General features: G+C 43.9%; 1 protein-coding gene across 1 annotated transcript in view; it reads right to left on the bottom strand.

Moving 5' to 3' along the window:
• Positions 1-13,749, bottom strand: part of LOC144646848 (uncharacterized) — a 54,187-nt gene that overhangs the window by 27,932 nt on the left and 12,506 nt on the right. The window contains exons 12-24 of the mRNA XM_078506542.1: positions 11,496-11,858; positions 10,253-10,774; positions 8,864-9,205; positions 7,487-8,200; positions 6,154-6,765; positions 5,718-5,816; positions 4,646-5,176; positions 4,098-4,145; positions 3,120-3,749; positions 2,551-2,592; positions 1,564-2,193; positions 1,117-1,167; positions 307-945 (exon numbers count right to left, since the gene is read on the bottom strand). Of these exons, the coding sequence (XP_078362668.1) occupies positions 307-945; positions 1,117-1,167; positions 1,564-2,193; positions 2,551-2,592; positions 3,120-3,749; positions 4,098-4,145; positions 4,646-5,176; positions 5,718-5,816; positions 6,154-6,765; positions 7,487-8,200; positions 8,864-9,205; positions 10,253-10,774; positions 11,496-11,858 (5,223 nt within the window). The remainder of the gene's footprint in view (positions 1-306; positions 946-1,116; positions 1,168-1,563; positions 2,194-2,550; positions 2,593-3,119; positions 3,750-4,097; positions 4,146-4,645; positions 5,177-5,717; positions 5,817-6,153; positions 6,766-7,486; positions 8,201-8,863; positions 9,206-10,252; positions 10,775-11,495; positions 11,859-13,749) is intronic.

Here is a 13,749-nt window from a genome sequence, read left to right as displayed (position 1 = left end):
GCTCTGTAGTAGTCAATGTATGAAAAATATCAAGACATTTTTTAACATTTAGCACTGATCAAATGCCAAGTTGAGACGATATAAGCTCAAGAACACAACATTACAAACTCAGTATAAACTTGATAACAAGTCCTCTGTCTTAAAACTCGACCCGATGGAAAACCTTTCATGTATAGCGTGTTAATGTTCATGGAGAGGTGTCTCAGGCCTCATTTTGAAACCTTTAACTCAGAAAGAGCCCACCAGCCTTTTGGATGAGGAGATGAATTCGTGAAAAGTGATAGCAGACTATTAGGAGCACCATACCTCCTTTGAAGCATCTTGTCCTCGCAGTTATGATCTCACTAACAGTCAAGGCCCTGCTATAAACCTGTATACACGACAAGCGCCCACGGAAGAATCGAATTCCACGCTTTTTGGATCCAGATCGCGCCGGTTTGTTTGTAAGAAGCTCAACTCGACCAACAACCCTTTTAACGACTGGCTTTGCATTTACATAAACCGTCACAATGCCAGAGGTGTAGTCATAAGTGAAGCCAACGTACGTCCAGGTTCTGGGCTTGAAGACCTTCTTTGGGGTAGTAACAGGGATATTTTTTGTTCTTCTTCGACTGATAATGCGCGCTTCAAGTTTATTCGCGCCCTTGATCCTCAATCCAACTCCTTGACCCTTGGGGTTGTACTCGAATACTGGTCCACCCCTCCCTTCATTGAACAACCACGTCAAGATTGTGATCGAACGTCTGGTGTCCAGTCTCCCATTGTTTGGAAACTCAATGTAACTGCTAGGACTGCCTGAGAATCGCAGCGCAGTGTTCGGCTGTCTGTCGGGGCCTGGGACGATGCTTACACCCGAAAGTTTCCCTGGGAGGTTTTTGGTTGGGCTTATGTCACGTGCACCGGAAGTAGCGTCTAGTGGGTACACGGCTACCAAGTTACGGATAGCTGTTCGAAATGAAAAGAAAAACAAAAAAAATTAATTGCTTTTGATGAACATCATCTAGAAGAAGTACTCAAAGACTTCCCTTTGTAGCGAAAATCATGTTGCTTTTTGATTGCTAAGAGTTATTTGCATATAACTGAACAAGCAATAGAAGCATAGGGGAAAAGACTTACCAGGAGTGGGCTTGGTAGGAGCTGGCACTGGTTTGGTTGGCGTGCTTCTTCCTAAAACAGGGTAGGCATAGTAATAATTTAGTCACATGATTAGCTGAAGCCACAGGGGTCGCTAAAGAGTTTTTTCATTTTTTCATTTTTTTTTTCATTTTTTCTGTTTTATTCAAAATGATATTAAATTTTTTTACGCATGATTAACCCATTTAAAATAACTTGAATATAAATCAATACATTCCTTTTAAAAAAGATTGGAAAACTTTTCAAACGAACGATGAATTCCTATTAGTTAAAATTGTATGATGAACGATAACATTCCACTTGTAATAGAATGTAATAGAATTCGAGTAGAATTATACCACCCAAAATTAAACACCAATTTTTACAAACTTTTTAAATATGTAAGGGCAAACGAGATAAAAAAGATGTCATTAGTTTAACTTAACAAACCTGGTCTGAAGCAATTCTTTCTAGCAGCACGGATCTGTCGGCTCGTCAGCGCCACGTTGTACACCTGAACGCACGTGATTTTCCCGCGGAAAAATCTCCTGTCTCCAATGCGCGCGCCCATCCTCACAGGGTAGTTAGTAGCAAGTTTTATTCTGCCAATGTTTCTCTCAGCTGATATTCTGGAATCCACGTACAGTCGCGCGTATCCGGTGTTCTTATCGTATGTAGCCGCCACCCAATTCCAGGTTCTTGGCTTAACTCTGTTCGTAGCTACGGGCCTTGTGAATTTTTTGGACCTTTTCACAAAGCGAGCGAACAGAACGTTGGGACGAACCATCCAGAAATGCATTCCGAATCCTTTTGGATTGTAGTTGAAGATGGGTCCAGCCGATTCAGGATTGACATACGCAAGAATCGTTATAGAATCCTTCGTATCTAGTCGGCCGTTGTTCGGAAACTCGATGAAGCTGTCGGGACGACCTCGGAACTTGAACGAGTTGCCTGGTTGGCCGTCGGGTCCTTTGTCTGGTAATGCGCCAACGATTTTTCCTGGGAGGTTTTTGGTGGGACTTATGTCTCGTGGACCATATTTGGATGTTAGCGGGAAGAATGCCATTGCAGGCGGTAACGCTGGGAAAATACAACATAAAATTGTTTTTAAAATCACCCCGATACTCAGTTAAACGCTGGTCAAAAAAAATATTTAGACGTGTCGAATATCTGTTGTGATTTCTATGGTACCTTTCCTTATCGGGTGCAAATAGGAAAAGTATTCAAATTACCAAAATATTTTACCTTGACTTTCAGCTATTGTCGTATTGTTTTAAGTCATGACAAAATCTCCGCGCGGCCTGTGGTTAATTACATACTTTATCTTTAAAAGCATAGTCTGACTGCAATGTTAGTTCTTGACCGTATTGGCAGTGAAACGTTTTGTAAGTAATCTTTAAGTGCTATATTTAGAACGGAGTTAAGCTTTCATCTTACCTGGAGCAGGGCGTGTAGGAGGACGTGTGGGAGTCGGTTGACCTGAAAATACAAGAGCCTCGTCAGCTAAACTTCAAACCATGCAGAACAAAGTTGTCTTAGTTTATATCTTTACCAATAAAACAGTCAATTTTTTTTTTACCCACGATCGATTTCGTAATATTTTAAGGATGGTCCAAGTCTGTTGATTAAGCAAAATTAACAATACACCCGACCTTGGTAAATTGTAGCCAAGAACTCTGGATATAAAGAGAAACTAGCTTCTCAATTTACAGCAACTAATATATGCGACTGAACTCTATGTATCTAACTGTCTTGTGAGTTTTCTTATTATGCTTCCGTAAAAATTGCCTTTTTGTAAATAACTCCTTGAAGTTATTTTGATGCCTTACTTCCCATGATGTTACCGTCAGTTAAACGTAGAAATAAAATGTTCTTTTTGTAGTACATAACCAGATAGGAGGATATTAAAGGTTTGGCTTATGAGACTTCAGATAAAAAGCAATTCTCCCATCGATCTAGTCTACCATGCTGTGAGTAAGATTCAGGTTCAACATGATTATTATTACCTGGTCTGAAGCAGACGTTCTGTACGTTCTTGATCTGAGGTCCAGTCAAAGCATCGCTGTAGACCTGAAGACACGTGATACTGCCTTTGAATGGACGCCGGCCGCGAGTAGCCCCGCCCAGTCTCAGCGCATTCTTTGTGGCCAGTCTAATCCAACCAAGTTTTTGGAAGGCAACGGGGCGAGAATTTCGCCAAATGGTTCCAGTCCCGGTCCGCTGATCGTACGTAACTGCGATGTAATTCCACTTTCGAAGAGTTACTCCTCGTCGCCTTGTTTTGACAGTTTTGGTTGGCCGTCCGTTTCGGCGAGTAAAACGAACATACAGAGTATCCGGCGAACGAATGCCAAACGTCACACCTCTTGGCTTGTACTCGACGATTTTTCCCGGTCCGTCCGGCTTTACCCAGGCGATCACGGTTATGGAATTTTTAGTATCCAGTTTTCCTCTGTTGGGGAACTCAACGTAGCCTGTCTTGTATTTAGGGAACTTGACAGCTCCACCAGGTTGGCCGTTTGGTCCTGGGGCGGGTCGAACATTGTACAGAATTCCTGGGCTGTTTTTCAAGGGACCGATGTCTTTACCCCGAGCTCGTTTGTTTAGAGGGAAGATGGCTACAGCTTTCGGTGGTTCTGGTTTGAGAACAGATGTTTACAATTAGCAACACGATGTAAATAAGGGATGAAATTGCATGCTGCCAGTAGGGTTAAAATAACTAATTGGCAAAGACGATGTGTTTCGCAGTCAGTGGATTTTAAATGTCGGCGAAAATTTGACATCAAATTGTCTTTTGGCGTCCCAATGATTCTCTTTTGATCTTGCTGAACTGACAGAAAATTACGTAAAGTCGTTTCGTGCTAGTAGTCCCGAGATGCTAGTTGTAACATACTAACAGTACGCTACATTTTAGGGTATTAATGAAATTAATTTATTAAAACTTTTTTTTAATTTCATATTAATTACATTTGTTAATTACTTACTTGGCCGTTTAGTTGGCTTTTTCGGTCTCTGTGGACTGCCTCCTGCCTCTGTGATAAAAATAAAAAGGGTCAATTTAGTATAAAAGACAGAACTTAACATAATATGAAGTTTTCTGAGCGTGATATTTAATCATAAAAATACCACAAAATGCGAAGTGGTTTATAATAGAGAAGTACCCAGGACAAGCTTTTTCGACGAGAGATTTATTTCAGAACTTCGGTGATACAGCTCAAAACAGCAAAAAGATAATGATGAAATCAAATTTAAAAAATGTTTTAAATAGTTAAATTTTTAGCCATAACAGTGTCTAAACAGTTAAGAAAACTTCACCCATTCCAAAACGTAGAAGTCATGCCGGGGACCGGCCATTACACATTCTGATTGACTGATTTTAGTATGCTTAAATTTGTGTTTGTCTCTGTTGGACAGTGCAGTTAATGTACGTTTATTGAGATTAAGGGTAATGAATTTTAATATAGTGAAGCTAAGTTGCGTTGTCTGATTTTCCACTTTAACATTATCACAATACCATTGAAGATGAACAAACCTGCGCATGCTTTGTCCTTAACTCGTTTCACTATAGTCCCCAGGCCTTTGAAGTTTGTCTCGTACGCGTGCTGAGGATCTTTAGCCACAGTAAGAACCTCACTGCGACTAGCACCAGGCCCCACGCCAACACTGAAGATATCGACTCCCATAGCAGCTAGCTGTTGTACCGGACCAAGCACTGGGTCGAAAGATTTTCCCGCGGTCAGTACAATTAACGTTTTCTTTCCCTTGCTGGCGGGAAAGAGGCGTTTTGATGCGAGTTTTAATGCCTTTCCTGTCCGTCTAGCTCCGCCTTTTGGCTGTAACAGTTGAACAACGCGTTTAATCTGTCTAGGACTGTTGTACTGACCGAAGCTAAACTTGACTTGAGGACGGTATGAGTCCTCAATCAAACCAACCCGGACGTTCTGGCTTGAAATGGTAAAGGAGTCGACCAGTTCTAGGAAGAATTTCTTTATACCGCTGAAGATTTTCTTGACACCACTGCCTGTGTCGATCACGAATGCAATATCCATCTTTGCTTTGCACACTGTGTTCAGAATAAGAGAAAAATTGTTTAGTACCCTTCGAGATGTCTACAGTACATTTAAATACATATTTATACTATATTAATTTTTTAAAACTCAGGAACCAGTATGGCGATCGGTGCAGGACATTTATGAAATGAAACGGTTTTTTAAGCCGATCTGTTTTTTTACAACCTAAATTTTCGGTGACTTTACACCTTCATCAGAGTTCAGCATCTTTAACTTTAATTTCAACCCATATATGTTAAGTTTCACCGCCAAACTTTGGAACGCAATATTTTAACTTCCTGAGTATTTTCCAAATTTCCTGCTTACACCATAACTCGATAGTGCACAGCTAAAAGCATGAACCAATGGATTTATGTAGCTCTCAAAACTCACGCAAGGGGAAAAATTTCTGGCAAAGCGATTTGCTCACACTATCGGCGTATGGTGCACGCTCACACATACTGAATTTGATTGCACGGCTCTGCTAAGTCTGCTCGGTATAAGTAAGTCACCTCAAACAAAAAAAATTCGTCAGAAGATTGAACAGATCAATACCTTTACTGGGTGAGGTTGTAGCAGCAGGCCTTTTAGTGGGTCCTGATGGTCCAGTTGGCCGCGTGGGAACAGTTGTTGGTTTCCTTACAACGGTAAAACCTTAATCATAAAACGACAGCAGTTCTTAAAATAATGATTATGAGAATATATTACTGATGTGCGTAAACAACTATGCTACTTTCCAAATTTAAAAGACAAGGTTGAAAAGGCAATGGTTTGCTGAAATTTCCTAGTAACAGGTAATGGGACCCTGGCAGTTAAGACTGACAAGCAACAATAATACTTGTTAGGCAAGGAGAATATCTTAAGAACAGCAGAAACAATAGACTGCTACAGTTAGTGGCAAGTTTTATTACATGCTTATAATATAAACACGATACAATCAAATGATAGATAGCAAGCTTTCACTTTGCTATAAGCTTTATCATCAGGTCACCTGGTGGAATCGTGATACATGGTTTTCCAGTTGTTGGCGTGGCAGCTCCAGGTTTTGTTGGACCAATTTTCGGTGTAGTTTTTGCTCCTGGTACCGTCGGCTTCATAACACATCCGGGACCTCCGGGTCCACCGGGTCCTCCAGGGCCTCCAGGACCTCCGGGCCCACCCGGTCCTCCTGGGCCACCCGGTTTCCCGGGTGGAGATGTTTTTGGACCTCCCGGACCACCAGGACCACCGGGACCTCCTGGTCCTCCGGGACCTCCAGGTCCGCCGGGTTTCCCTGGGGGAGCAGTTGTAGGACCACTGGGTCCCCCTGGCCCCCCGGGTCCACCAGGACCTCCTGGACCTCCCGGGCCTCCTGGACCTCCGGGGCCACCCGGACCTGCTGGGCCACCGGGTACTCCCGGGGGTTTAGTTGTAGTTTTTTTCCCAGGCTTTCCAGGTTTCTTTGTTGGACCGCCTGGACCACCGGGGCCGCCTGGACCTCCGGGTCCACCCGGACCACCGGGACCACCAGGTCCTCCTGGTCCCCCTGGGGTTCCTGGTCGCTTTGTGGTTGGTCCCCCTGGTCCTCCGGGGCCACCTGGCCCGCCAGGTCCACCAGGTTTGCCTGTAAGATAATAAATCACACATCAGTGATAGCAAAATCCCTCATGGGGCACCTGTTTATTAGTTAGTTTAATATTTTACGTTTTTAATCACACGTAATGTCGCTTTGGGATTTTAATTTTTCAACCAACTTCGAGCAAGGCTCAAACCAAGGCTCTGATCATGAGCTGAGTAATGAAAATCGGCTCGTGACAACAAACTTTAAGTTTTTTGTAAATGACTGACCACAAAGCTAAAGTGCGATTAACCATTCTTGGTTGAACGGATAAAATGGTGTAGGATTTTAACTGTGCTTTCGGCTTTTCAAAAAGGAAACATTCGATTCAGTTAAGAAAAAGCTAGTTAAGCAGTTTATGTTTTATATTTCAACTCATGGTTGCCCGTCAATCAACCATATCATGCTTTGGATTTTTGAACAAGAAGCGCATGCAACCATTATTTGCATCTTCAGGCGCTATTTTTCATATTTTCGTCGGCATACATTTAAAGATTGCTGTCACAGATTGATTTGGCTGAAATAGGGCAACATCTTAAAAAAAAACATGTTTAAGTGGACATCTATCTTAAAAAGAGATGTGATTATAATAGCAATACAATAGCAATACAATACTGTTATGAATACAATAGTAATGACGAAGGAGAAAGGATAACGCTGCTGAATATTATTTGACTTTTTTATATCAAATATTTTTCACCTATTTTGCCATATTATCTGCACTAACCTGGTGCTGGTGTCTTAGGTGTTTTAGGAGTAGTCTTGGGTGGCCCTCCAGGTCCACCGGGTCCTCCGGGTCCCCCAGGGCCTCCTGGTCCGCCCGGTCCCCCGGGACCGCCTGGATTTCCGGGTGCATACTTGGTCGGCTTGGTTATAGTACCAGGAGGTTTTGTCTTGGGTCCACCAGGTCCGCCGGGGCCGCCGGGTCCTCCCGGCCCACCTGGGCCTCCTGGTCCCCCTGGACCTCCCGGTCCGCCGGGTGTCCCTGGTTTCTTGGTTGGTTTCGTTGTCACTCCAGGAACTGGTTTTGTTGTCTTGGGGCCGCCTGGTCCTCCAGGCCCACCCGGGCCTCCCGGGCCTCCTGGACCCCCGGGTCCTCCTGGACCTCCCGGTCCCCCAGGAGCTCCCGGACCTCCTGGTTTTCCTGGTTTCTTAGTCGTGGGTGTCGTCTTGGGCTGTCCTGGTTTTGAAGGTTTCGTAGTTGGTCCTCCAGGCCCTCCTGGTCCGCCGGGACCTCCGGGTCCCCCTGGACCTCCTGGTCCACCCGGGCCTCCAGGCCCTCCGGGTTTTCCTGGTTTTGGTTTTGTAGTAGGCCCTCCGGGACCGCCGGGACCTCCTGGTGATCCCGGTCGTTTAGTGGTAGGACCGCCGGGTCCCCCTGGACCTCCTGGGCCTCCCGGTCCTCCGGGTCCTCCCGGGCCACCGGGACCTCCTGGGCCACCTGAATAATAAAAATTATGTTCAATGCTATGTACAAAATAAGTAAAGCCTTTCCAGAGACAAAGTAATGTCGATCGGCTAAGGGTAGGCATATGCGAGTCTATCGCAGGTAACCACTACCATTTTGTCACGTTGCATGCCCTAACGGTTCGTAAATCCCCATTTATATCCCTGGGTAGGAAGAACCACTCTGAGAGTTAAGTGTCTCGCCCAAGAAAGCAATACAAGTACCTCAGCTGAAGTCTAACGCACAGCAAATTTCCTTGACTTGGAGCTGACATTTGAGGTTTCCAATAGGCAATTTCCTAGTTGCCTTTTGTTTCTATTTTTAAAGAGCCTCGTGCAAAACGTGTTGGTGATACTCATTTCCACATTAATGGCCTCACAAGACAGCTGACAAAAAGACTCGTTGTGACACAGAGGAAAATAGCAACTCGGAAATGGCCTATTATTTTGTCTAGATCGATACCAGGTTTGTTTTCCTGATTTTTCCTTTGATATAATTATGTCACAACTTGCAGCTTTCGTTTCTTATAAGCCCACGCTTCTTGTTGCTCACCAGTGCTATATGCTAAACATACAAGACATATGCTATACCAAACTCTATACCTCCGACGTTCCTTCTAATACTGTTATATTGAGACCTTGTTTTGTCCATCATTACCTGGAGTTCCTGGTCGTTTTGTTGTGGGTCCTCCTGGGCCACTAGGACCTCCCGGGCCTCCTGGTCCTCCAGGTCCCCCTGGTCCGCCGGGTTTTCCTGGTGGCTTTGTTGTTGGTCCCGCCGGACCTCCCGGACCACCGGGCCCTCCTGGTCCACCTGGACCCCCGGGTTTACCAGGGGGTTTCGTTGGCTTCGTTGGCCCTGTTGGTCCTCCGGGTCCCCCGGGTCCTCCCGGACCTCCTGGTCCGCCAGGTCCCCCTGGACCTCCGGGGCCCCCTGGGGTACCCGGTGGCTTTGTCACTGGTGTTGTTGGTTGTCCTGCTGGAGGTCCTCCAGGTCCACCTTATAACAAGGAATCAAACACAATCCCTGTTAATCCCAAGCCCCAAGTAGTAACTGACACGTATTCTTGTCGATACTGCAGCACCAAACTCAAATTTTTAAGTTGATCACCGAATGCTTATAAGGATAAACTTGTCGCTTACAGGTTGCCAGACCGGTAAATTCGAGAACAGAATTCCGTTGTTAGTCAGATAGGTCCTGTCGAATCGTTCAATGCATAAATATTATACAGTTGTAGTGGATTTGTGGGAAAATCCCCTGGGAAAGGCCCATTTCACATTCAAAATCACCGGATCGGCCGGCCAGTCCTGACAAATTGAAAGCGCCTTTAGACTGTGTAGTTCTTATGTAAACCTTTTGCATTGTGCGAATTTAAACTTTCAGCCACATTTTCATAAGGTAACAGAGTTTTTGTCGGTAATTTAAACGATCTCTAAACAAGTTTTGACTTTGCGCTATTGGATTAAAAAGACAGTAATTTCGTTTTAGACTTAATTTTGTGATATTTAAACAGATTGTGGTGTTCCATAGAAGTTAATGATAGCGAACTCCTTATCTGATTACTCATTTTCTTGCAAGTATTTTAGCATTGTATATATTAACTGCAATCTCAAATGCTTTTAAGAAAGTTTTCATTTTTACCTTCAACGAAATGTCAACAATAGGCAACAACGCCTATTCCTAGAAGCGCTACATTCTATCCAGGACATTAACTGTGTGAATGAGCATGTGCATTTCCCACAAGTTTATTTAACATTGGGAACATCCCTAGAGACCGGCGGTGTATAAAAACTTATAATGCAAAAACTGAACCAATTTTAACTCTGATGAAGGTAACAGAGAGTTACCAAAAATTCAGTTTATACTTTTTTACCAACTTTTTTAAACCGATTTTAAGACCAGATACAAACCAAAATTTTTATTATGAACACACTTAATTCTATTTGCTTCTGATACGATCAAGTTTCATGTAAGACTCAAAGCTCGCGGATTGATGTTGACCTTTCAAAAACCGTTATAAAATTTTAAAGTAAACATAAACCATACCTGGCCCTCCTGGTCCACCGGGGCCTCCAGGCCCGCCGGGGCCACCGGGTCCTCCTGGACCTCCGGGGCCTGCCGGTCCACCGGGTCCTTTTGGACCTCCTGGACCACCAGGAGTACCCGGTTTCTTTGTAGGCTTGGTTGGTTTTGTTGGTAAACCGGGTTTAGCAGTTGTGGGTCCGCCGGGTCCACCGGGGCCTCCAGGCCCGCCGGGGCCGCCGGGTCCCCCGGGACCTCCAGGGCCTGCGGGTCCACCTGGAGTACCGGGTTTCTTTGTTGGCTTGGTTGATTTAGTTGGTACACCGGGTTTGGCAGTTGTAGATCCACCGGGTCCACCGGGGCCTCCTGGACCACCCGGACCACCAGGGCCTCCGGGTCCTCCTGGACCACCGGGTCCACCAGGACCACCTGGACCACCCGGCTTACCCGGTTTCTTTGTTGGCTTGGTTGGTTTAGTTGGGACACCGGGTCTCGCAGTCGTAGGACCGCCGGGTCCACTGGGGCCTCCCGGACCGCTCGGTCCACCTGTTTGACATGACAATAGCAGGGTTTTATTCACAACAATACATTTATATCCATTGAAGTAACCTATCTTTCACCTCTCTTATGCTGATTTCTAGTTTAAACCATGGTAATCGGGCTGATTAGTTCTGCAACTCCTAGTTCTGGTTAAGTAGTAACTTTCTTTATGGACCATTACCCTGTGTTCCTTGGATTTAAACAGGGTATTGGTCTAATTCAGGTCAAGGAAGGTTACGAGCAATAGTAACTGTTTTCACGGCGGAAATATTGAATAATATTTTGCCGAAGGCAGAATGTAAAATACAGAATGCAGAACACAGAACCCAGAGCGCAGAATGTGGTGACGGAACAGCGATAGTATAATGCCCTAACCAACAAATAAAAGCTAACCGCAAGCAAACTGGAGTGAAAGCTTACCGCACGCAAACCGCTGACCATCATTCTGCGTTATGCGTTCTGCAAAATACCCCTGCCGTGTGAAGTTACCCATAAAAAAAGTACGTCATGATTTCAACCACGATTTCACAACTATTTAGAGGGTTTTTGCGTTTTGAAATCATAGAAAAAAGCCGAAAAGCATCGAATCAATTATACCTCCTCCTAAATATATGAAAAATATATTGGTGGAAGGTTTCGGAATGCAATTTACTGAGTGTAGCGCATTGTACACGTGATATCATGACAATATGTAAAGCAATATACAATCAACAGATATGTGACATACCCGGTCCACCCGGACCGCCTGGTCCTCCGGGGCCTCCAGGACCACCGGGCCCTCCTGGTGATCCCGGCTTTCTAGTCGTTGGCTTCTTCGTTGGTACACCCGGTCGTGGTGTTGTGGTTTTAGGACCATTTGGACCCCCGGGGCCACCGGGACCTCCTGGGCCTCCTGGACCGCCGGGTCCTCCGGGGCCACCGGGACCACCCGGTTTTCCTGGCCCTCCTGGTTTACCGGGGGGTTTTGTTGTAGGTCCGCCTGGTCCCCCTGGACCTCCAGGACCCCCAGGCCCTCCTGGTTTACCTGGCTTCTTTGTCGTGGGACCATACGGACCACCTGGACCTCCGGGACCACCTGGTCCACCCGGTCCTGAAAGATTATAGAAACAAATTTCCTCGTTATTGAAAATTTTATAATGTGAATTTCTAATATCGCCTAGAATGGCGAAAGAGTATGGACAGGTTGGTTCAACTCTGTTTGTTACTACTAGTACATAGCAAAGATTTACACGAAAACTGTTAAGGATGATAAAAAAGTGTTACATAAATTATTATATTATCCTACGCATAGCCTCAATTCTATTTAATTATTGTTGTGAGCGTTGCTATAACAAAGCTCATCAGAAGTAACCAGAGGTTAGAACGCGCTTTTCAATGTGTGAGCAGTGTTAAAATAAATGTTGTCTTCAACAGCAAACTGTCATTCAAACGTTTAGTAATGGCGATACACTTAAAAAAAATAGGTCACCAAGGGTGACATGAGTCTAATGCCGTATGGCATAGTGATACAGATTGCGCGGTTTTCGTAAGCCGGTTAAAATTGGTTAGAGGTTTGTGTTCGGGAGTTTAATTTAAAATGCTTATAGCAAGCTAGGGGCATCGTGGATGATTATGGATGAAAACGAAACAGTCATAAATGTTATATGCTTCACAAAATTTAAAGTATGAACAGGAGTTGATGTTACTTCTTCCGTATTGTCCGTAAAAGCAGAAACGATTAAACATTTGGACAAGATTGCGTGACGATTTACAAAAAGCATGTTCATTACAACAAGGGTTGAAGAACTTCACATCGTTTTCTTTCAGATTTTTCACCATTTTGATGATGACTCTTGAAACAGATTTTGCAATAAAAGCACTTGAAATAGTGACTGTTACTCCATTGTACTGTAAGCACTTAGTGACAGATTTTCCTAAAAACGGGTGTAAATGCTCACGTCAATATAATGATGACCTTTTGAACGCTGGAAACTAGGCAATTATTATCGAGCTACCATACACAGGAGCGAAGACTATTTATCATGATGTACAAATTTCGCGAATCATCACTTCCATATCAATGTAACCATTTTATGATTTTTCTAGCTGTAAGAAGAACTTAAGATCTCTGAGAGTCGTAAAAGCATGAAATTCGATTTCAGTGTATGGCAAAGGCCGGGACAGTGTAATACTGCAAAGCGGCCAAACAAACGCATTTTGATTTAGTCGCGTAACTTGATTTACATTTATCCATGTACATCTTTTATTTTTGAAGGTTTTTGTTTACACTGTAAAGAAAAAATTGGTCAAAATTCGAATGACTTAAATACAAAAACCGAGGTAAAGTTTTCTATTTTTTAAAACAAAATAAATATTTGGTCGCATTGTGTAAATAAACGCGAGTCGCCGTCGAAATATTTTTTCTCAAAGACGTCTTGCTTTTTAAGCAAGACGAAAACACAAGTGCTTAACTGAACTGAAAACGAAGATTTATTTTCACAAAAAGCTTACAAATGTCTTAACTGGAAAATTATTTCGTCCTGTTCAAGTGTTCAATAATCGTGACTTGAGAAAGAACTTTTAATTATGCGTGGGAACACGTGTCGCTGATTGGCTGTTTTTAATTGAAACTAATCGTGCGTGTCCGTACGGAGTCCGTTCTTGCAGCTGATCATTGTTTTCTACATTACAGCGAACAATTATCGATCCCGAACCATTCCCTTGGGATTGCTAACAGCTTTTTTTCATATAACAAAGAGTCTAATGCGCATGCGCAAAGCGCACGCAAGCATTAGACTCAAAAAAACAAAAGAGCACTTAGATCAGTAGATCAGTTCTGCTAAATGAAGGAAGCGAAATTGGAAAGAAACGTCGCTTACGCCTTGGCCAAACAACAAAGAGATAACGCTCCTTGAAACTTTCAAGCGCTCTCCACGACCTCGTCAACTGTACTGTGCTCTTATCCGATTAGAACATGTTCAAATTTTCATTAAAAGTCGCGA

This window comes from Oculina patagonica, chromosome 3 (assembly GCF_052425735.1).
Source record: "Oculina patagonica isolate OP01 chromosome 3, crgOcupat, whole genome shotgun sequence".
Lineage (NCBI taxonomy): Eukaryota > Metazoa > Cnidaria > Anthozoa > Scleractinia > Oculinidae > Oculina > Oculina patagonica.
The sequence above is the reverse complement of the archived record's forward strand: the minus strand, read 5'-3'. Positions and strand labels throughout refer to the sequence as shown.